This window comes from Dermochelys coriacea, chromosome 15, assembly GCF_009764565.3.
Source record: "Dermochelys coriacea isolate rDerCor1 chromosome 15, rDerCor1.pri.v4, whole genome shotgun sequence".
Lineage (NCBI taxonomy): Eukaryota > Metazoa > Chordata > Testudines > Dermochelyidae > Dermochelys > Dermochelys coriacea.
The window spans coordinates 19,623,646-19,646,861 of record NC_050082.1 but is presented as its reverse complement, the minus strand read 5'-3'; the positions used below and the strand labels follow the sequence as shown (position 1 = coordinate 19,646,861).

At 38.8% G+C, this 23,216-nt stretch overlaps 1 protein-coding gene across 13 annotated transcripts in view; it reads left to right on the top strand.

Moving 5' to 3' along the window:
• Positions 1–23,015, top strand: part of LOC119843876 (splicing factor SWAP) — a 92,733-nt gene extending 69,718 nt beyond the window's left edge. For 6 of the 13 annotated variants that reach the window (XM_038373794.2, XM_038373802.2, XM_038373793.2 and 3 more), the window contains 5 exons: positions 10,604–10,759; positions 12,059–12,184; positions 17,937–18,107; positions 19,130–19,202; positions 22,592–23,015. In XM_038373794.2, coding sequence (XP_038229722.1) covers positions 10,604–10,759; positions 12,059–12,184; positions 17,937–18,107; positions 19,130–19,202; positions 22,592–22,657 — 592 coding nt within the window. In that variant the 3' untranslated portion in view covers positions 22,658–23,015. Of the gene's footprint in view, positions 1–193; positions 748–10,603; positions 10,760–12,058; positions 12,185–17,936; positions 18,109–19,129; positions 19,203–22,591 lie in introns of those variants that run through there. The other 7 variants (XM_038373796.2, XM_043498431.1, XM_043498423.1 and 4 more) reach the window with 4 other exon arrangements.
• Positions 23,016–23,216: the final 201 nt, after the last annotated feature.

Sequence of the window (23,216 nt, the reverse complement as noted above, 5' to 3'; positions counted from 1 at the left end):
GGAAAACTTTGAGTCAGTATATAATCTTTATATTTGATAATGTTATGAAAGATTTCATTTAAGTATTTGTAAGATAGTTTCTAAGCACAATTTTAGAGTGAATCTACTAAATGATTCTAACTGGTCCATTAAACGCTTGTTGATGGTCTGTGGTTGTGTTAAGTCATAGGGCGATGACTCCCTCTGTTTCCAGTTATTTCTACAGGTGGTTTTATTCATTTCAAAGAGGAGCCTGGATACCTGTAAAATAGCTGGGAACAAAAGTGAGGAGCCAATTGGGAGGGGGGTCTGCAGCTACATGAGCAGAGGAAGAAGTATGAGCTGTCCTCCGTGACCAAGGCCATCAGCAGGACAAACTGCAAGCAAGAGTGTCAGGAGCTACCAATGGCTCTGCAGCTGGTACTGGGATAGAGAAGTAGAGCAGAAGGGAATAAGGAAACAAGGTGTCATGTCTAGGTAAGCAATGGAAAAGAGAGGAACAGGTGGTTGAGCAGCACACTCAGGAGAGTAGAGAACAAAACTAAGCAGTTGGGCAGGGGATCAGAGAGAGAGAGAGAAACGGATTAGACTGGAAAGGGAGACAAAAAAACTGTGTAACTTGGTTAAAAAAGCCCATTACAGTCAGTTAAAAATACAGAAATACATTCCTGTTATATTACCACATAAGCAAATACTGCAGTCAACATAGGAAAGTTGCATGATTGCAAATGGGAGAGGCGGTGTCCATGAGACACTTGAGTTGTGTTCCACACTTTGAAAAAGTCCCAAAACCCTTTCAGTACCTTAGAGTTCTTTGGGTGATTTTCCACGCAGATTCCACTCTTAGTGCTCATGCGTCCTATGCACTTCATGAGATACTCTTGGCTAGCTGTGTACCTTGGGGGATGCTTGCATCCTAGGTGCCCTGATGTCATGCCCTCTCAACTTACTCGTCTGAGGGCATAAAGGCAGAGCAGGCCCAACTACCTCTCAGGCCCTTTTTACTGCCTGTGACTGTGAGGTGGAACTCCTGGCATCATCGCTCACTCTGCAGTTCACTTTAGATTTAGGATAGTGTTAGTGTAGTTAAGTTTCCTTTGCTTGTTGACATGTATATAAAACCCTGAATTTGATCCTCTTTCAGTCACTTAAGTTCCATTTTGTTGAGGACAGGCCCCCCCCCCCCCCCGCACCCTATATAGCGGTGCTATGACCATGGCAGAGGCTAAATCATTAGGGTATTAAACATGTTTGTTAGACATGTACCCCATCTAACTCTGCTGGGCCAGTCAACGGTGGCCATCATTCTTGGTGCCTGATATGCCTTGGGGAAGGACACATTCTGGAACATTGTTCCATGTATCATTTCTTCTCCAGGTGTATCCAGAGAGCGAGAGAGTTGAGAATAAAACTTCTCCTTGTGGAGAAGTCAATGCAGATCTTCTCAAACTCTGAGAAGTCTTGGGAGAAGCCTCAATCTGTGGATTGGTCAGTGTCCTGGTGAGCCATGACTCCATTTTGAACTCACAGGCCACTTCCTGTCTTAGCCCTTATTCATCCCCCAATACATCAACAATGACATCCAGTAGAGGCAAGAAGTGACAAGCCAAAGTACAGGTTGCCTTTCTCAGGACCTAGCAAGAGACACATGAGTCATCATGACTTGGCCCCAGGCTCAGTCAAGAGTCATAAGTAAGAGAATACCTTTGCCAATAGGTCAGTACTGACATCGATGGCAGCTCACGTGATACTGTTTAAAGCTAAGGACTGCACTGCCTCCAATACTGGCCCCTCAGCACAGACTTCGGTACCCAGCATGTCCTCATTGACTACCACATTCTTGGTCATGACTATACCCATTACATCAGTACAGACTATCTCCTTGGGACCAGAGGCATTAGTATCAACTTATTTGGCACTGAAGAAATATAAACTGCCAAGTGATGTGTTGGTTGGCTCAGTTCTGGAGTTCCAGAGAGATTTGGGGAGGTTATTATAAACCTGCCTACTGTGGAGTTTACACACCTGGCCAGGGAAGTGTTCTGTATTCTAACCCGCTGGTTCATAGGCACTCCTGATCGGACTGCTCCTTCCTTAGAGGAGATATGTTCCTTTTCCTCCTTCCATGAACGTAGCAATGAAATATCCCTTACCTATCCTTCATCTCCCAAGTAGCTCAATGGGAATCGGGGAGAGAATCCAGAAAACAATCAATAAGGGGAGCTAGGAAGAGCACTCCACCTAGCATCCTTCACTGTGCCACTATCCCCTGCTTTCTGGGGTTTTCAACCCTACTATAGAAAGCTAGTGTCTTCCACTGTGTTTAGAGAAAGGTCGTCTCACTGAAGAAGCAAATTTAGCCTCCATAGGCAACTCCATCCATGGCTGCTGCAGAGTCAAGAGGAGGAGAGTGGAAAAGAACAGCAATCCCTGAGAAGAATCATCATTATACAAGAGAAGGATCATAAATGCTTTGATGATCTCTGATGTGCAACTCCAGAGAGATTGGCCATGCCATTCGATCTGTTGGAACCCACCAAATCAGTTTGGCCCACAGCAGAGATGGATGCTGCTATCTCTGAAAAAGCACACAGAAGATGTTGGATTCCTGCTAAGGGATTTGAATACTTGTATCAAATATCCTATATCTGACTCTCTGCAGGTAGAAGCTTACAGGAGAGGATAAAAGAACGAGTCTACAGCTCGTGAGACAGACCCCAAAAAGCTAGGATTTTCTGGTCAAAAGGTGTATTTGTCTGCAAACCTATAAAGGAGGGTAGCAGACTGCCATGTGATACCCTCAAAATATGATTTTTTGAATTGGTACAAACTATTCAATGTGGTGGATAAATTACCCAATAGGCACCAAGTGAAATCTGTTATGACTGAGGGCTTCCTAACTGCTAGAACATCTCTGCAGACTGTGCTGGATGTGTCTGTCACTCATCTAAACAAAGGCCACTGCAGCTGCTATGAGGAGATTGTCAGGGCTCAAGTCATCAAGACCTCCTCATTTTGAGGGCAACAGTCTCTCTAACAGTGGCACTGATGAGGCGCTCCAAGATTTCAGAGCAGCTTTATGCTTCTTGGGGTTCTGTCTCAGCTCCAAAAAGAAAGCCGCCAAGACAAACCATACTTCAGGCAGCAACAAGGAGCAATGGCTTTTATTCCCACTACCTCTTAATCTCGAAGAACAAGGCTTGTGAAGGCTCATCCTTCCAATCGTCGACATCTCAACACCTTCATCTGCAATTTTCAAATTTAGAATGGTGACTTATTTCTGACTTCTTTATAAATTCCTTCATTAGATCCTATGGACTGATTCCCACCGCTCTCGACCACCAAGGTGCCTAGTTTCCATATCGCCATATATCCAGCTCACAGGAAGTAACAGATTCCTTCTAGGAACATCCTACCGCCAATAGAGTTCTACCCTTCATCCTCTTTACCTTGCCAAGTTTTTATCACATACCTTTTGGTAGTGGCAAGTCATCCCAAGGAGACAGGGAATCCAGCAATACTCTTACCTAGATGACTGTCTAATTCAAGGGTGATCACTACAGGTAATTGATTCAGTACAGACAGTCCTAAAAATTTTCACCTTGGTAGGTCTTAGTATAAACAGGGAGAAATTCTCTGACACCATAGCACTAACAGAAGCATTGTTAGACTCCAGATCAGTGAGTTTCTACCTTTAAAGTGCTGGTAGACAACTCTGCAGCAATGCACTGTATCAAGCGGCAACATGATCATTCCTACCATGTCAAGATGCTGTATGCCTGTTGGAGTGGTGCATTCAGCACCAGATCATGCCAGTAGCTCTGCACCTTCTGGTCTTCAAATACACTAGCAGACCACCCTGGCAGGGACTTTTCCAAGAAATATAAATGGTCTATCAAGGACTCAGTTCTGCAGTGTCTCTTGCAGGTAGTAGATCTGTTTGCAACAAATCACAAGAAGTGTCAGAATTTCTGCTTCAGAGGAGACACAAGTCCGAAGTTCCCTGTCAGATGGCTTCTTCATTTCTTAATCCCTGAGGATAATATGCCTTTCACCAAACCCCATGATATCAAGTTCCATGAAGAAACTGAGGCAGAACACAACAAGATGCATAATCATAGTAGCCTCAGCATGGGCCAAGCAATTCTTCAGATTCAGATTTGGTGACTGTCAGCACAACCATCTTACCGGTTCTATGCAGGTCTTCTAGAACAATGGTTAGATCCTGCACCCACACCCAGCATCCTGGCACTAGACAGCCTGGATGCTGGTTGAATGAATCCCATAAATAGGACCCTACCATATTCATGGCTGTGAAAAACGTGTAATGGACCGTGAAATCTGATCTTTTGTGTACTTTTACCCTATATTATAGCGTAAAAGTATACAAAAATACACAAAAAGAAAAGGAGTACTTGTGGCACCTTAGAGTAAGGTGCCACAAGTACTCCTTTTCTTTTTGCGAATACAGACTAACACGGCTGCTACTCTAAAACAAAAATACACAGTGTTTCTCAAACTGGGGGTCCTGATCCAAAAAGGGTGTTGCAAGACTAATATAGAAGGGGGTCACGGGATTGCCACCCATACGTCTGTACTGCTGCTGGCAGCAATGCTGCCATTAGAGCTGGGCACCCGGCCATCAGCTGTGCCGAAGTAAGGCTAGCCTTGCCAACCCCCCTTTGGGGGGTTTATATTTTACAGTTTTTAAATACACACTCATGTTTTGTTACAACACCATGAAATTTAAGATTTTAAATATCTGAAACTGTGTAATTCAAGATTTTTTAAATGCTATAACCATGAAATTTATGAAAATTGACACTGAATTTGGTAGGACCCTACCTATAAAACAAAGCTGTTTTGCTGTAGTTCCGAACATTGTTCTCCAGGGCAGGAAACCTTCAACTAGACTTATTTGCAGAGCTAAAGGGAGAAGGTTTTCTATTTGGGCATCTCAGCACCAGTTTTCTGCTCTCACAACAGCAGTGTCAGTTTTGGACTGTCACCTTGAAGCAATCTGGACTCCATCCATTAATAAGAATCCATCTGGCAGAAGTATCATCTCTCTATTCAGGGCCCTACTGTATCTTCCCACATTACAGTGACAAAATTCCTGAATTCAGAGTAGCAGCCGTGTTAGTCTGTATTCGCAAAAAGAAAAGGAGTACCGGTGGCACCTTAGAGACTAACAAAATTCCTGAAGCAGCTCATGCATGGCTTTCCCCCAGTTCAAGAGCCCCATATCCTTTGAACCCAAGGCTGATGGGTTGTGCACTCCCTCCCTGCCTTCTCAATTGTAAGGAAGTAAAGCTAAGAGAATAAGGGAGAATCAGGCTGTTATGCCAAGTCCTCCATATACATTTCATAAAGAGATGGTTACACTTAGACCTTCCCCTAAGTTTCTGCCCACGGTGGTCTTGGAATTCCACGTAAATGAATTCTTTCATCTTCCGGTATTTTCTTCAGTCTCTCCCTACCCTGTGTGAAGCTTGATGTAGTGACAACATTATCTTTTTATTCAGATAGTATTAAGGAATTTAGGAACACTCTTAAACTTCATGTTGCATTTGCTGATGGGCCCAGGGCAACCTATATCCTCAGCAGTTATCCTAGTGGGTCTCAGACTGTGTAAGAACTTACTACAAGTTAACCAGTGAAAGAGCTGTCAGCCTTATTAGAGGCTCAGACTTGGGTAACTGTTTGAGTAAAATACCCATACCTGAGGTGTATGGAACAGAAGACTGGAACTTGATCCACACATTTACTACTCATTCCCTAGTACAGGCTTCCAAACTGGTTGCCAATTTCAGTACATCTGTCCTGCATTGGCCTTTAGGTTGGACTCTACATACCCATTGCCAAGCAAGTAGACAACTACTTGTTAGTCACCAACAGTGGAATCCGTGTAGACAATCACTTGAAGAAAAAAGAAGAGTTACTTATCTTACAGTAACTGATTCTTCAAAATGTGTTGCCCACATAGGTCCCCTGGCTCACCATCCTTCCCTGCTAATGTGGAGACCTACTCCTGTAGGAAACAGTATTGGCAAAGGAACTGTGGCAGTTGGCCGTACGTCATCCATTGTATCTTTGGGACAGAGGGTACAGATGCAGCCCCAGTGAACATAGAAGAATCTAATCTCGAGTGAATGGGTCTCAAAACAGTGTTTTGCTGTCTCACATGTATTTTCTAATGTTGATAGTGGGGTTTTACATGTTTGCTATGTACCTATTTAAACACACATATGAGTGTACATAACTTCAGCTTTCCTCATGCAACTCTGAACAGGCCTTGGCTTGCTTTCCTTGTCACTTTCAGGCTAATGTAAGCATAAGGTTTATTTTTCCAGGCTTGCTTGCTTACAAAGAGGAATTCATTTATCTTTACAGAGTATTTAGTAAGATGATATTTTTAAAAAAAATCTTCTGGATACAGCGTCTTCTCTTTCTTTGTCAAGTTCTAGACAGAAAAGGATTAATTGAAAGACAAGAATCCTTTAAGTAGGCATTGCTGCTTTGTTTTCATTTTTTAAGTTTAGAACCAACTGACATTAAAATTTTATAAATCTTGTTGAATATGCTTGGTACTTGTCACCTTCATAAAATCTTTTTTGTAAAAATAGCTCCCGTAACATGCAGATAGGCTTTGGATTCATGACACTGCAACGTTGAAACAAAAGTATAACCATAATTGTGTGTTTTATAGATGCTGTGATCCCAATATGTTGGGAAGACAATGATTTAGATACACAACAAAAAGAGGGAAGTGTCTACTTTGGGTCTTTGTACCCTTGACATAACTGTAAAAGTACACTGACAAAAATAACAGCTCCCCAGAACAGAAAACTTCAAATAACTAGTCAGAAATGGCAATCCAATCCAGACCTATCAAATTGCCCTGATGATAATCACTCCCCAGAAATCTAGGTAAAAACCAAGGGTTTTGTGTCATGTTGGAATGCTTGTGGCTACAGTTTTACAGTATCAGAACAATGGCAGATCATTATCAATGAAAGCCTGTGAAGATAATGATGACATGACCACACTGGTAAAACAATTTAGCTGAAAGTTTCTAAAGACAATATTACAATGGACAATATTACAAAATGATTTCAGCGCAAGTTTATGGAGACATTCCTGTGTAAAAATATTAAATATGAGCTTCGACACCAATGTGAAATGAAAAAAATTTAAATTGAAGAAACTCACGGTCTGTGATCTAATACTAAAGCAAGTTTAACACCTTTGCAATTGAATTGGTAGATAAGTCGGAATCTTTTCAATAGAGCTGTTAAAGCATTGCGTTGTCATGTCGTGTACAAAAGGTGGCTTCTCACATTTTTCTTGTTTTGTATGCCTAGAGTCAGACTTGCAATAAGCATGTTGCTCAGTCTTTAGATTCCCACAAGACCCAGTGTTACGACTTCCTACCATACCTTATTTAGATGTAGAGACTAATTAGAAGTATATTGTTTCCCACTTGTAATACATTACTCTAAACTATTTGTAAAGATTGATCTATGATGAGTAGCCTCACTCAGTGACCTGGGATAAAGGGCTATCCTATAATGCCTGGACACTGGTATTAAATTACATAAATTCTAACAGCCTTAGGCTCTGTCTACACTCGCAGTTTTGTCAGCAAAACTTTTATTGGTCAGAAGTGTGAAAAAAACACACCCCGACCGACAAGTTTCACTGACAAAAGTGCTGGTGTGGACAGCGCTATGTCAGTGGGAGATGCTCTCCCACCAACTTACCTACCGCCGCTCATTGGGGGTGGTTTAATTATGCTGGTGGGAGAACTCTCCCACCACACAGGAGACCTTACAGTGGCACAGCTGTGCGGCTGTAAGGTCCATAGTGTAGACATACCCTCAGTTGCTTTGTCTGTGTCAACCTTAAAACTGTTTTAAACAGGTGTGTTATGCTTTTGTAATCTTTTGTGCCGTGCAGGCAGCAGTTCCTAACCTTCAGAGCTTAACAGCAGTTGTCAGTGATTACTTTGCACTTGGAGCAGATTAGAATGATAGTAATTATGGAGAGAGAGACTTCCTGTTTAACTTTTTTTTTTTTTTTGGACTTATGAGCCTGTTCAACAAAGCACTCCAAAATACGGATATCTTCTCAGAATTACCAAAATTTCATAGCTTTCTGACAGACCAGCACATTAAACTTGGTGTTTCTACAAAGGAGAGATTTGTGTCTTGGGTCTGAAGCTGTTTAAATTAGTAGTTTAAATTTTAATTATGACAACCAAAAGAGAAGCTGTACTTTTTCCAAAATTTCTGATTAGGATATGTTTTAATTGGACATTAATGAACTGTATGTTGTGAAATGTGTAAACAAATAATGACCTATTGGCACACATTTCACTTCATTTGGAAAACTATTTGTTTTGGTTTGGATCTTTTCAAATGTTAAAGAATTTGTGTATAGGTGTTAATTTGACTTTCCATTTACCTTGATATTTGCATTACAGGCTCCTGGGTTGCTGTTGCTTATGTAATTGTAAAAATACATTGGGCATAACATCCTCAAGGGATAATTTGGTACAGCATAAGAATTGTAGTTAATTTGTTGGGGCAAGTTGATAGGGGATGAGCTGAGGGAAGTGAAGCTAAAAATATATGTTTGTTTAACTTTTCAGAGCATATTTAATTCTTGTTTTGCCTTTTTTCTTGTACGAGTAATAGGCCAAATTTGCCTCACAAGCAAGTGGTTTTAGAGGCTTTTACATAACTTTAAAAAATCTTGTCGTATTTTATTTTTAGAAGTGTAGCAATTTGCCAGTGCAATTTGCTATTTGGTATAAATGAGACTAAGAGTGCAATATATTTTTTTGTTCTTACACTGTTAACATACTACAGTCACAGCTTAGTAAATATACATGATGCACCATTGATGTTAATATAGCTTAATTTTTAAATAGTTTACTTAATTTAATCTTGTACCTTACAGTTGAAGTTGCAGAATTCACTTCCTGTTCAAATAATATCACTGATTCAGGCTGATGTAAGATATTTAACTAGGTATTGCTTAAACATGTGATCAAAGCAATTCTCCTAGACAAGGTAAAAAACTAGATATGTGAGGAACCCAGCTGTATCAATTTTATTGCAGTCCTTATCAAGTTAACAATGACTCCTCTACATAAATATATATTCCTTCCATTACCGTTCCCAAATGTGTATACTGAAACTAGTTCCTAAAGCTCTTGATATACCAAGGATTTGATTGCAGACCAAGAAGATGCATCTAGAGCTTTAGAAAGCAGTGAAGCATGCACAATAGCCCCATAGTGTGTTGCAGCCCTGCTTCCTGTGGACATTTTAGCTCCATAAAGAGAGATCCTCAAATTCACAAATTAATAATTAAAGTCTAATGCAAAAATATGTGGGTGAATTTGTTAGAACTGTTTTGGAAAACAAGTAAGTTTTGGGACCCTCTTGTTTATGTATACTCAACACTCCATCAATGCCCTTTTTTTCTAATAAACTTCAAAGCACCATAACAAATTTGACGTAAATTGTATCTGATAGTGATGCTCTGTTTTAGTAGCATAGAATGTCAATCATTGAAGTTTTGCGCATGATGTTCTAGCTGAGAAGTTTCAAATTTCACAGTTGATGACCAGTAAATGTAAATAATGACCATATTAATGAGTATGAATCTTCCTATTTTGTATGAAATAGATCATCATAGCACAAAATCTAGGATAATGCATGGGGCATGAGTGGGAAGAAGGAAGGAGAAAAGGGGCTGCAAAGCAACTCATTACATAATGATTTAATGATTTTGCAGATAAAATGTAGGTCTGCATTTTGAACTTATGAGTAGAGCTGGAAGCTCTAAACTTCCATTTGATGTTAATCACTTTCCTGGTGTACTTTAGTAATAGCTTACTGCTAAGCCACCTACTCCATTTATTCACTTAATGAACCATGGGTAGTAATTAGGAGCAAGATGCATCATTAAAGGGTTAGTTTGTAAACCACGCTGGATGGAATAGGTAAATGTGTGCTATATTTTTCATTGGCCCGGTTTCAAAAATTGAACTAAAATTTACCTCAAAATAGCAATCCCTCACCTAATTTGTAAAATGGGTGTTTCCTGTTGCTCCAAAATCCATCTGTTAATCTTGGAGGCAATATCTATTCAAATACTTCCGCTTTCTTCAGATGTAATGTGACCTGACAACTTTATAGAATAATGAACTTCTAAGAGAGCCTATTAAACAATATGACTGGTATTAACGTACTTTATTTAAAGGAGTACAATGCCTTATGAATGTCTCATGAACTCTAGTTAAAATAATAATTCCATATATTCCAGTGAGAAAGTTGAGCCATTTTTTAATCATATGAAGGCTAGTGGCTAAATCTCTTCAGGTTGAAGTGATTGGAAAAATGTTATAGAACCAAAACAATCATACCCAATTCATAAATATTTTAAGCTAATGCATTTTTCTGATTGTTTGGACTTTTGTAGGCTGGTCCATGTAAGCATGCTTTCACTAAGGTTCAGCTTTGGTTAAGGGATTAAGTCTTTTCAGGATTCTAGTTAATACCAAAACTAGCACATTTATTCTCAATGTGAAGTGTGTGCCTCCATATCACAGACTCACAGCATCCACAGGGACACTGAGCATGGAGCCGAGTTTGAGCAACTCATCAATGGCAGCAGCAACAGAGCGAGAAAATTATCAGGCAGCTTCGACAACGAAAAGATTTGACTGCTGGAGCTCTTTAGAGGGAAATCCTGGTAAAACGTCAAGGTGTCTGACTGACCTCAAACTTTATAATCTGTTTTTTCCTTTAATCCTTCTGAAAGGCCTGGTAAAGGTCAGATTTCTAAGTGAAAAAGCAGTTAAATAGCAATACAGTACTTAACTGCTGTTGTGATTTTCCTTTCAGTAGGTCTGTTTGACTGTAATAGGATCTATGATTTACAAATGGCTTGTCTCTTAGTCATTGCAAAATTATATTTTCTGAAGAAAATGAATGCTTGAGGTACATGGGGTAAAGTGTCTTGTATAAAGGAGAGTGGAGTAAAAATTTCAAAATCCCTAAGCAAAATGATTAGATCTACATATCTTATTGGGAACAGAGCTAAGTAAAGGAAAGATTTTTGCTTTTTTCTTATTGTATGTATTCTTTATTGGGAAATGCTCAGGTTTTACTTTTACAACCACTTAGCCTTAAATCTTTGAGATAAGCGTGCACTGTTACACTGATCTCTGATCTTAACTGGGCGCGCTCTGTTTCTCTCTGTAGGGCATACATTTCAAGTTGAAGTGCTAATGCTAAACAGTATTGGTCAGGTTTCAGAGTAGCGGCCGTGTTAGTCTGTATTTGCAAAAAGAAAAGGAGTACTTGTGGCACCTTAGAGACTAACAAATTTATTTGAGCATAAGCTTTCGTGAGCTACAGCTCACTTCATCGGATGCATGGTCAGGAGTTAGTCAGTTGCATAGGTTGAAAGTATTGAGTAATCAGGATTTTCCTGCAGCATAAGGAACAGAATTTCTTTGACTTGTCAGTATTCAGAGGAAACTTACAAATTTCAAAACAAAATGATCTTTTTAACTCAGAGTCTCTTCACTGTTTTCAATTTACCTGCATGATGCAGCAACACTAGAGCGTGCTGCTAATTTGGAAAGACAAAATCAAGTCTAATTTTAAGATTCTAGGCTTTAAACCAAAATGAGTTTAAGCAGAACAGTTAGCAAACTCTGTCTCCCATGATAGGTAACTGACTAACTGCACTGTGACATCCCAATGCTAACATGAGTTGAGAGTGGTTCACATGGCACCTCTTCCCCTGTTGAGAGTGAAGAGCAAGTAATTCATTCTCATAAATATAAATAAATAAAATATTTTGATGGTGAGAAACCCTTGTGACCCTGGCAAGCCTTAGAGACTAGGAATAGCCCATGTTGATATGAAATCAAATAAGCATTTGAATGGCACCATAGTTGGGTTTGATGACAACATATTCCACTGAAATAAAAATAATACAACAAATTATGGCAATAACAACAACAAAAAATAAAACTTTTTTCCCTCCCGGTCAGGTCACGATCAAGATCTCCTCGGAGAAGGCTCCACTCACCTGAAAGGCGAAGAGAGGAAAGGGCTGTTCCAACGGCTTATCGCATTAGTAACAGTCCTGGAATGAGTAGGAAACGTACACGTTCCAGGTATGTGCACCAGTCATGACGAATGCCCCATCTGGAGTTTTAAATATTGTGTGTTGCTTTGTGTGTACTGTTTATGTAAAGCTTGTTTCTTTTGTGAGTTGAGGCTTTGGTTCAGCCATGCGTTATATAATGAGTAACAAGCCAACCTGCGAAAAAACACTTTGCAGTAGAAACACTGGTTTCTCCTGTATAGAATGTATGTACAGGTCTACGTCATAAAGTGATGAGCATGTACATGCTTTGGATGTATCTAGTACAGTGACAGGTTATTTTACAGTTCATGCTTGCTGCATTGTAGTTGGAGTATTCTAACCCTTTCACAGTCTGAAACATCTTTGCTGTGCTTTCCTTCCTGCAAATATTGGAAACCATTCAGATTTGTACTTGGAATTCCCAGGGTCTGACTACTTTCCTTCCCCCCATAGGTAAGATTCTCTGGCTGTAGTAGCACAAACGGATTGTGCCGAAATGCCCTGCCATATTGGCATTTTAGTTGAGTGAAAATTGCATAGTGACGATTGGATCTAAAGCTAACAAATGGAGAGAGGGAGGGGGGACAACACACTTTAGCACACATTACATTTTAGAGTAAAATATATTTTGAATGTACAAGTGGAACTCAACCTGTAAAATCAGGTTTCAGAGTAGCAGCCGTGTTAGTCTGTATTCGCAAAAAGAAAAGGAGTACTTGTGGCACCTTAGAGACTAACAAATTTATTAGAGCATAAGCTTTCGTGAGCTACAGCTCACTTCATCGGATGCATTTCGGAAATGCATCCGATGAAGTGAGCTGTAGCTCATGAAAGCTTATGCTCTAATAAATTTGTTAGTCTCTAAGGTGCCACAAGTACTCCTTTTCTTTTTGCGAACCTGTAAAATGTCAGTTATTTTTCCTGTAGGAGTTCTGGTTTCTTTCTACCATGTACACTGCAGCCGCTTATGTACTGGAAATGTGGAATTTTTGTTTCTATGATGAGAAAAATAAATGCTCCCTTACCTACTTTTGTCAGAGATGCTTTGTGCAGTCTATGCTCTGAAGAGGAGAAACTGCAGTTTGTGTTACTTTAGGGATATTAGACGAAAAAAAAATTCCCAAATGTTTTTCCTGAGGTTTTTTTTTTTTTTTTTTTTTTTTTTACTGTTTCACTTTTTGTACACACATTCACTTCGCTCATCATGTGCTGCTCTTATGGCGAATATTTATTAATAAAAGTATTTTTCAAGATCTTTCTACAAATTAAAGTAATTGCATATCTACCGTTGTCTTAAATTTTTAAACAGGCATATTCTGTAAGTGTTGTGAGATAAACATTACATTTAAAACACCTGTTATAAAATTTGATTTCTTCTGGACCTTCATTTTTGTGCTAAACTGCATATTTACTAAGCATAAATATATTTTGTTTACATGCACTATAGTCATTAAATTGATATAAAGTCTAGGCATACTGAAAAAATGATCACTTATTTTAGCAGCCCAAAACACGGTAAAAATTTAAAATTAATTACTGCTGTGTTCTGTCATAAGCCATGAATCACTTTCTCCATTGCCTTTACATGCTCAACATAGATACGGTCTTTCTGAAATAAAAAGCTTTTTGTCTGTTTTAGTCTATGATGAGATTACATAAGTAAAGCATCATTTCAGGTCAGTGAGCTCTGTAGAATAGTACACGTTTGCAAAGTTCTTAAGGGTTGATTGGCATGCACTCTCAATTTAGATGTACAGATATTTGTGCAATGTGTGCAGTCATCAGTTTGGGAGCACATACATGCATATGCACTCACAAAGCTAAATTAGATGCACTCTTTGGGGTAACCACATCTAAAGTGTGCATGTCACAATTTCATATGCCTGTCTCTGAATTTTACTCAGTCCCAAATTTAGGTTGACTCTCTGTTGGGGGGTGGGAAAGGAGCAAATTTTTTCATTATTGTCCATGTTTGGTTAAAAAAAAGTACTTGGTGTCCACTTGTCTTATTTTTTAAAAAATGAGAATAATCCCTATCATGTATCCCATTGCATAGCAGCAGTGCATCCAAGTTGAGGAATAATACGTACTTTTACTCTCGTACTGACAGCAAAAATTAAAAACTTGGTAGAATCCAAGTTGCATACTCCTGCAACTTATTAATAGAGGGGGTGATTGCATAGTTCAAAGCAGCAGTTCTCAACCGGGGATCCACGGACCTCTATGAATCCATGAGCCCATGGGTTAAGTTGAACAGGGCATCAGGGGCATTGTCCCCCAAACTGCAGTTCCTTAACCAAAGTGGAGCAGTCCCGGGGACACAGACACACATCCCACCTCCTCCTCTCCCCTGCCTCCTGACCAGCTTGGAAGCACAAAGTTGGAGCCGGGCAATGCAGGGCAGCTGCTGCTTTCACTGGTACCATTGGGCGGGCAGCTGCAGCACACCTCTGTCTTCTGCTGCTGGTGCGCAAAACCCCACCTGCTCCTCAGCTCCCGGCTCCCTTTGACTGCTCATGCAACCAGTAGGAGCCACCTGGATGGGGGGACCTGACTCTGGGGCCAGCAGAGCCCCCGGGAGCAGGAACCACAGTGTGCCCCTGCCGACACACAGCCCCTAGATTCTCTTCCCACCCCCACCCCTGCTTTCTACACCCTGAGCTACCCCCCTGTGTGCATACAGTTCCTAGCTGCACCCTGCCTGCACCTGAGCAGTTTTCATACTTTTTAAGCTGAGCACACCCTCCCCTTTTAGTTATAATTTTTGGTTGCACCCTAACCCAGTTCAGACAGCCTGGGTGGCCTGCTGAGGTGAGTCAGGGTGGAGGTGGTGCGCTATCCCCTGGCTCTGCTGTGCAGAGCTGGCCCAAGCCCCACCTGGTCCTGCCCCAGCAAAATAAAAGTCAGACTATGCCTATGGGGCCTGACCAGAGCTCTGGCACCCCGCAGGGCTAAAGCTCTGAGGGCCCCCTCAACACCCCCTCTTCTCTGGGCCCTGGAGTTTTTATAGCATGTTGGCGGGGGCTGAAAAAGAAAAAGATTGAGAATCCCTGGTTTAAAGGAAACCTCACCAGTTTACTTTATCTGGTGAATTCGTTTTTCATATTTATTGCCTCATAGTAACAAAAGACCCTGTTGCATACTCCTGATGGTTTGGGTCAAGTAGATCAGAAGACTCAACATTCATAAGTCTAACCTTCTCCCTTCCTTGAAAAACCAGAATGTCAAGGAAAATGAATCCTTTCCCCCAAGTCATGCACTAGGTGTGCATACACTTAAGTTCAGTATTTAGTTCAGTATTCTTACAGTTGCTACACTACTAGGGGTGCTGAATTGTGACTGCTTGGTTTGAAGAGCTCCATGATTCAAGAAGGAAATCTGTTTCTATCCTTTTAAAATTGTTGTTTTAAATAGCATTATACTCTTAATATGGCTAGAAACCATATATAGCAGATCTCCACCACAAAGCTGAAACTAAGGTCTTGTGGGTATAGTTCAGTAAACAATGCATAATAAAAACTGGCAGTAAATGCCAAAAATTCAAACAACTGGGGAAACAGTATTAGACAGAAACATACATGCAGCCAGTTCTGAGAGCTTGCTAGTCATATTACTAGGGTTCAGCGAAGAATTTCTAGGCAAAAAATCATGAGTGAAGTTGGCCTGTAGGATTTTTATGAATGGAAAACATACTATCTGCAAGGACCCGGAAGCCACCTTTCCTTGTGTCAACTTCAATGAATTAGTGACCTCTTGTTCATTAAGTATAGTGGGACATATTTCTATAGTACATCTGATTGCCTTTTCTAGTGTAGGTCCTCTTTCTGTATTTCTAAACTGCATGTAATAATCAACCTACAATGAGATTTGAAAAAATGAAAAAAGTAGAGTATGTTCAAATCAAAAAGTGACAACAAGAAATGGCCTTAGTTTAAGAATGTGTATGGTACGTCCACTCCAGATATATATTTGGGACACTGTTTATAAGTACATCCTGTTTATGGTATATGCTGTTGAAAAATAAGCCATGGAAAATTGAGATGTGACTAGTATAATATTGTTTGATATTTTACTACCAGTGTGTCATTACATGTTGTTAGAATAAAACTTGTAAAATAAAAAACTTACAGTGAAACATATTTACTTTTAGAAAAGCACTATTTAAAAACTTAATAAATACTCATGCTCTATGAAATATGTTCACAGCACAAAATTATAGTTTGCTGCTTAAACTCGGCAATTAAAATACAGAGTTTACTAGTCAAGGGATAGCTGATTCCCATGACTTTGCTTCTTATGGTAATGGGGAGCTTAAATAGGTCTGTGAACTTGTCTGATGTTCAGTATCACTTGGTAAGTATAAGTAATTAATGTATTTGTTTTTGTCATGAATAGTGTTTTCTGTTTTAAAATGCAAGTAAAAGTGTAAGAGTTTTGTGATTATAAGATTGGGGTTTTTTTTTTTACTTCTGAATGTTAACTGATATTTCAAAGGTGAAGTATCTGCCTGGATTAAGTCTTAAGCTGTGTACAGTACTTGTTTGCCATTTTTCATGGTATATTGATACAACAAAATTGAAGTTTTATTCCCTAAGCAAGTTATTGTTTAATGTTATCAATTCTTCATTTTATAGAATTCATTAAATACTATGTGCAGTCTGAAAGTAATCATCTAAAACATAATAATTATCCCACTGATTGCCCTGAACAATACCTTTTGGTTGCTAATGTTAACTCACTGGAAAGCTTACCCAAAAGAATAAGATGTAGAGAATGATGTGGGGTACATATAGTGCTTTAAAGATTGTACTTTTACAACTTCCATTCATCCTGAAAAATACTAAGCACAGAAATGTAAGACACTTCTCTTTTCTCATCTTCCAGAGATGTGCTAGACTTTTTTAGGAAATCATAAATTTTCAAGAACTTCATTCCATACATTATTATAACTTTCTGATTAAAGATACTCTTTTAGGCTAGTAAATACACTAAAAAGTACGCTAATTGGGCTATTCAGGGGCAAAAATTCCATGGAAATTGGAGTGAATTAATAACTGTGACATTTAGAATGTGGCTTGAAATGTTAAGGCACAGTAGAAGCATCAAGCAACTCATAATCTACTTCCAATGATAGACTGTAAAAGTTATAGCAGAACTTTGTGGATTCCTTAGTGGACATTAATAGTTTGTTTTTTGTTAAGCTTTTAAAAATAGAGAGAATATAAAGTAGGAGAGTAGGGGGACAGGAACACAATGAATTGTTGCATGGAAGTTGATTCAGTAATCTTAATTACACAACTGCGATGTTAGTCTGTAAATTCATAGCCAGCCCTAAAGATCTAGATTACTCAATCTCCAGTTTTACCTGTAGAATTCAACACTAGAGTTCTGTGCTGGATATAGTTTTAGAATATTTGTGTAGTCCCCTTGTTTTGTCAACAATAAAAATAATTTTACGTACCCATAAGTCTATTTTGTTTCTGTTTTTATTGTAGTAATTGTCAGTTATTGCTAACGGTGTACTCAAAGCAATCCCAAGCATACTGCTTTGGGTAGGACTATTGGAGAGAGACAGTAGCTCAGTTGTAATTTTGTTTCAAACTGAAGTTTGTCATGTAGTAGGTTTGGTCACAGAAGCAGATTTGTTACCTTATATTTTCCTTCTAAGCTATCAGTTTGACTTTTAGATGAGACTGTCCATAGTCTAATATGATTTCTGCTTAAAATGGTTAACAACATATAATTTTAAATCTCCTCTAATAAAATGCTTCCTTTTTCAGAAGCCCCCATGAAAAGAAGAAGAAACGACGGTCTAGATCATGTACCAAGTCCAAAGCTAGGTCTCATTCACCATCCATGTCACCAGGCAAACAGTCCACACAAAAGAACTCTGTACATTCAACTAGTGTGTCTCCTGTGGAGAGTAGGGAATCCAGCCAAGAACGCTCCAGGTAACACTCTTTCACGAGGGCATATGGTGATACTGACAGCTTTTGACCATGAATGTACCTTTTGATTGGATTTGTGCGTGGAGAGTTGTAATACAGGTTATGCAGAGCTCCAAGAAGTTAGGGCTGTGAATCAGTGTAGTTTGTGGGGAAGTGGGGGTGGTACTAGAACTGTGCTGGGGACTTGAGATTGTGGGGAACCCTCTGAGAGACTCGGGGCCAAATTTCAAAAAGGGTGAATTTTCTAAAAAAAAACATTTCAGGCGGGAGGAAATGCTAGAGAACTCAATTGTCCAGGGAAGAGTGAGTGTGAAATGTGGGAGATGAAATAGTCATTTAAGGGAGACACAGGAATAGTGCTCTTTTTCCATATAGACATCTCAGTGCAACTTGAACCAAAGTGATGCTACTGAGACCTCCATAATCTAAATCCTACAGTTAAAAGGTGGTTAAAGTTACTAAAAATCATAACACTTTTTTGGGATGGATTTCTTTGTTTTTCCTTTTGATTGTAATTGTTATTGAGGATTCGTGACTGAATTTACCCCATTGAGTAGAGTCTGTTCACAGTTCCTGCACTGATACTCAGAGCTCTCTATAGCAGTAGTTCTCAAACTTTAGTGCTGGTGATCCCTTTCACACAGCAAGCCTTTGAGTGTGGATTCCCCCCATCCCTAATTAAAATACTTTTTTATATATTTAAAGCCATTATAAATGCTGAAGGCAAAGCGGGGTTTTGGGTAGAGGCTGACAGCTTCCGAAACCTGCCCCTCCCCCCAATGTAATAACCTCGCGACCTCCTGAGGGGTCCCAACCCCCAGTTTGAGAACCCCTGCTCTATAGCATTGGCCACAGGTATGTGAGAGATGACCTCTGTGACAGTGACCTGTATTGACTATAGTCCAGTGAAACATGAAAACTATTGAGCAATATGAGGGAGGCTTATGCACATACAAGACAGAAATGTTGCCTGAGATATAGCTAGAAAATATATACATTTCTAATTCTTAAGTTTTAATTTTTAGGGGCGTTTCTCAGGAAAAAGATGGCCAGATCTCTTCAGCAATCGTGTCTTCGGTGCAAAGTAAAATAACTCAGGTATAAATTAAGACGTTCTTTATTGTTTAATGAAGTGTATTACCATCATTGTAGCATGCTCCTTTAGGTATTTTGTATAATTGTGTGATGTAGAACTTTAAGTATGGTGAGAGTCCATGCTCTTTGTTTTAATATTAAAATAGTTCATTGTACAATAAAATAGTTTTTCCAGCTGCTATGCCTGCAAACTTTACCTGGCCTTATATTACACCATAACCATTAATAAAAGTACAACAAGCTGTATTATGCTTTGAATGAGACCTGTGCAAATTCAGTCATAAGTGGCAAAAATTACTGAGAGTCTAATTTGCCATGCAACATCTTTTATTGAAGAACCCATCTTGACACCAGGTTAAGTTTGCATAGCTCGCGTGTGGACAAAATCATTTTTCTTATAAACTGTCAATATTTAATATTTGTCACTGAGACCTAATAAACATGGGTGCCATTTTTACTGAGACTCTTTTCAGAGCAGAACTGCTTCTGTTATATTAAATATTCTTTACTTTTGCTTAAACAGTTGTCATTGGTGGGGAAGGCTTAACCCAGGCATAGGGGTGATAAAATAAAAGTAGAAAAGACTATTTCTAGAAACTGTTCAGTCATTGGCAATATTGTTCTGCATAAAAATATCTGCCAGCTACAGCTAGAATATTTGAGTGAAGGCTGGGACACTGACCTAGAATCATACTGTACTATCCAGACGAGTGAATTTCAACAGTAATAAGATCACCCAGTTTTTGAAAAATCATCATTGCAATGCTTAGGCATAATGGGAGAGTTAAAAAGAGTTGAAATGGACTTCCAATTGAAGTGCATTCTGTATGGCATTTCACAAGAAATATAGATGGAATATAGAGGTGTAAGAGATGTGAGTGTGGTGCTTGGAAATAGGAAACATTTTATTCTGAGCTCTGGGGAGGAGTTTTCGGCTGACCATGCTTCCCTCGCCCCATTTACCCTATGGTTTGCTGTGGGCTTTTGTTTTGTGTTAACAGACTTTATTCTCCATGTATGTGTGTGAGATGTGTATACAGAGGGGTATGTAAAACAAGAAGTCCTAGTAGATAATGGGCCCTACATATCTGCAAGGGCATGCTTATCTCTCTGCATCTCTAATTTTTATAGATTGGGGTGGTTGTTTTTTTACTACTGTCTGTGGATGCTACACGTCCTACTAACATTTTGGCTGAAAATAGACAAAAATAATACATTCTAAAGTTTTTCTTCTGGTGCTGATTTATAAATCTAAAAATAGGTTATTTGTAACAGGAAGTCCCTTAAATATAATAGTGCCAAAGAACCACTTTTTTCAAAATAGATGTAGTAAGACTTATTTGCCATTTAGGCATAATATAGATGTACATTACTTTGCTGTGGATCACTGTATGACTTTAACATCATGAATGGTCTCATCAAAGGCTTGTTTCTTATGCTAACCAAAATTATGTTTTAAAGCTATTTAGTGCATTCATTTCCTTTAACACAATTAATATTAAGAAAACATTGAGTTGATATTCAAACTATATTCCATTTCTTTTAAAAAAGATAATCCACATAAAATTTTAATTTGACTAAGTAGCTTAGTTTCTAAATGAATATTTAACTTTCTTTTTATATGTCAGTTTTGAGGAAGAATGTTGTTATGCCTTAATTACAGTTTTTGTCATTTTCAGAAGCACAATTGCTATGGAGAAATTTGGCCCTTGATGTGTGTCGCGCGCGCACGCTATTTGTTTTTCCCATTTTGTAGAAATTGATGATTCTTCTGGAAAATGAAAACTGTTCTTAAATGTAATTCCTTTATGCACAAGTGGCTAGTACTTTACGTATTGCTCTGTCCAAGGAACACACTTCCAAAATTCTTTATTTTTTGCTGCAGAAAGAAAAATGAAGAAAAGGAATCAGAAATATAGCAACCTGAGGGGGAAAATAGACAGTTTTCTTAGTACATAGCTCTTAATAATCTGCCAAGTAAATGCACCAGAATTATTAGTTAGCTATAAAGGGTGCTCGGTTCCTTGAAGTGAATTAAATATCAGACAGTTAGAAAAGCATAATTGAGACAGGTTGCTATTGTTACAAATAGCTCCTAGATAGACTAAATTGCTTCTGTGACAGCAGTTTGTATTTGAGCTTTTGCTCAAAACACAAACGTAACAGGAGAAAAGGTATTATCTACAACCTTTGATGTCGGCTTCTCAGCTGCAGTAAATGTTAAAATATGTCTGAAGGACAGCTCCAACATTTCAATAGTATTTAAAACAGTTACTGTTTGCAAAAAGAGGAGTGTGCTTTTGTTAGTGGAATTTCTGTGCTTTTTCTCCAAATCAGACTTAGATTCAGGTCTCACAGATTTCTGAAACACAAGTAAATTAATTTTGCCAGTGGATAGAGCACTTTATTGGGACTCGGAAATGCTGTGTTACCTGCTGGGTGACTTTGAGCAAGTGATGGCCCTTTCTGGCCTCAGTTTCCCCATCTATAAAATGAGGACAATGATATTGACATACTTTGTAAAGTGCTTTTAGATCTACAGATTAAAGGCAGTCTATAAACGCTAGATATTATCTTTTAGCCTATGTATAGCAAATCATCTTGACATGCATTATGGAAGATGGATATTACTCTTTTGAAGTAAACGCATTTTTAGTAATTTTGCATTTGGTATTCAGAAGCTTTTTAAAAATATTTTGTAGTCATAAAGCTTCACAGAAGCCATCAGGCTCAACTTACATAAAATTACATTTCTTTTGTGAGGAACTGCCTCTACTGGATATTGGCAGGACAGAATTAAGTGCTGTGACTCTGGACAGGAGCTCTCTCATATTTCATTCTGACTTTGTGGAAGTACTTGTTGTTTAAAATGCTGTATACTAGTGTACTAAAGGTGAATTTTAATTGCTGCTGCAAGAGTCTTCTCCAGATTCCCTTTTTTGGGGGATGGTGGGGAGGGGGGCGTGGTACCGTTGGAATCAGCATATCATGAAAATGAAAGTTCATGCTGCAATGTATGCCCTTCATCTTGTGTTGTATTGTATATAACCACTGCCTCAGTTCCATTCTTTCCACCTACTCACCTCATACACTTTCTACCTTATCATTTGTTGTTTCATTTCTCTTTCCTATTGAGATTTTTTACAGTGAGGTTTAATACTTAACTATTTAAAAAGTTTGCTAGCTAGCAAATATATATATTATTTTATAATTATAGTATGTGGTTTTGTGAAAACAAGAGGCCAGTGCTTTTAAGTCCTGACTTAGTGTAGTCACCCTCTGGGAAACTTACTAGTAGGACTGCTGACTTTAGTGCAGAGAGTTCTCCATTTCAAACTCTTGATTAAAAACTAAGGAAACTTCTGACTATTTTTCCTCTCTACTCCCTACAGGATCTTATGGCCAAAGTGAGAGCGATGCTTGCGGCTTCCAAAAACATACAAACTAGTGCCTCCTGAGACTTGAATTGACCATCAAGAAAACGGTGTGAAGAGGAACACTTCAAAAAAACTGCCTCATTTCAAATGTACAGCTGACAAATTTAGCTCATTTTGGTTCAGATCTCTTTTGTCTAAAGTTATCAAAACCTGAAGAACTGAAAACCTTATCTGTACAGAACTGTCCCCTTGGAACTTCAATGACTTTTTGCACCTAGAATCTTCCTTGACAGCTTTTGGTTTTTGTAAATTGATTTTTTTTGACTAATTCTTCAGTAAGATTTTATGATCAGCAGTCTGTCTGTATATATGTAAATATCATGTTTCTGTGATAAAGTATTACACAATAAAAGAGGACAGAAACACCTTTTATTAGCTACACACTTGTTGGTGGGTGCTTAATTGTTTGTGGGTTTTTTTTTCTTTACTGTCTTTTAAAGCAGTTCCTCAGGCAATGCTGTTGCTAAGTTGAACTGAAAAACACCTTTCAGCTTCTTTTGTGCATCAAATGATCTAAATACATATATAGCTCAGCAAGTTACATCACAGTTGGTTTTCACACGGACTACAGAATTTTTTT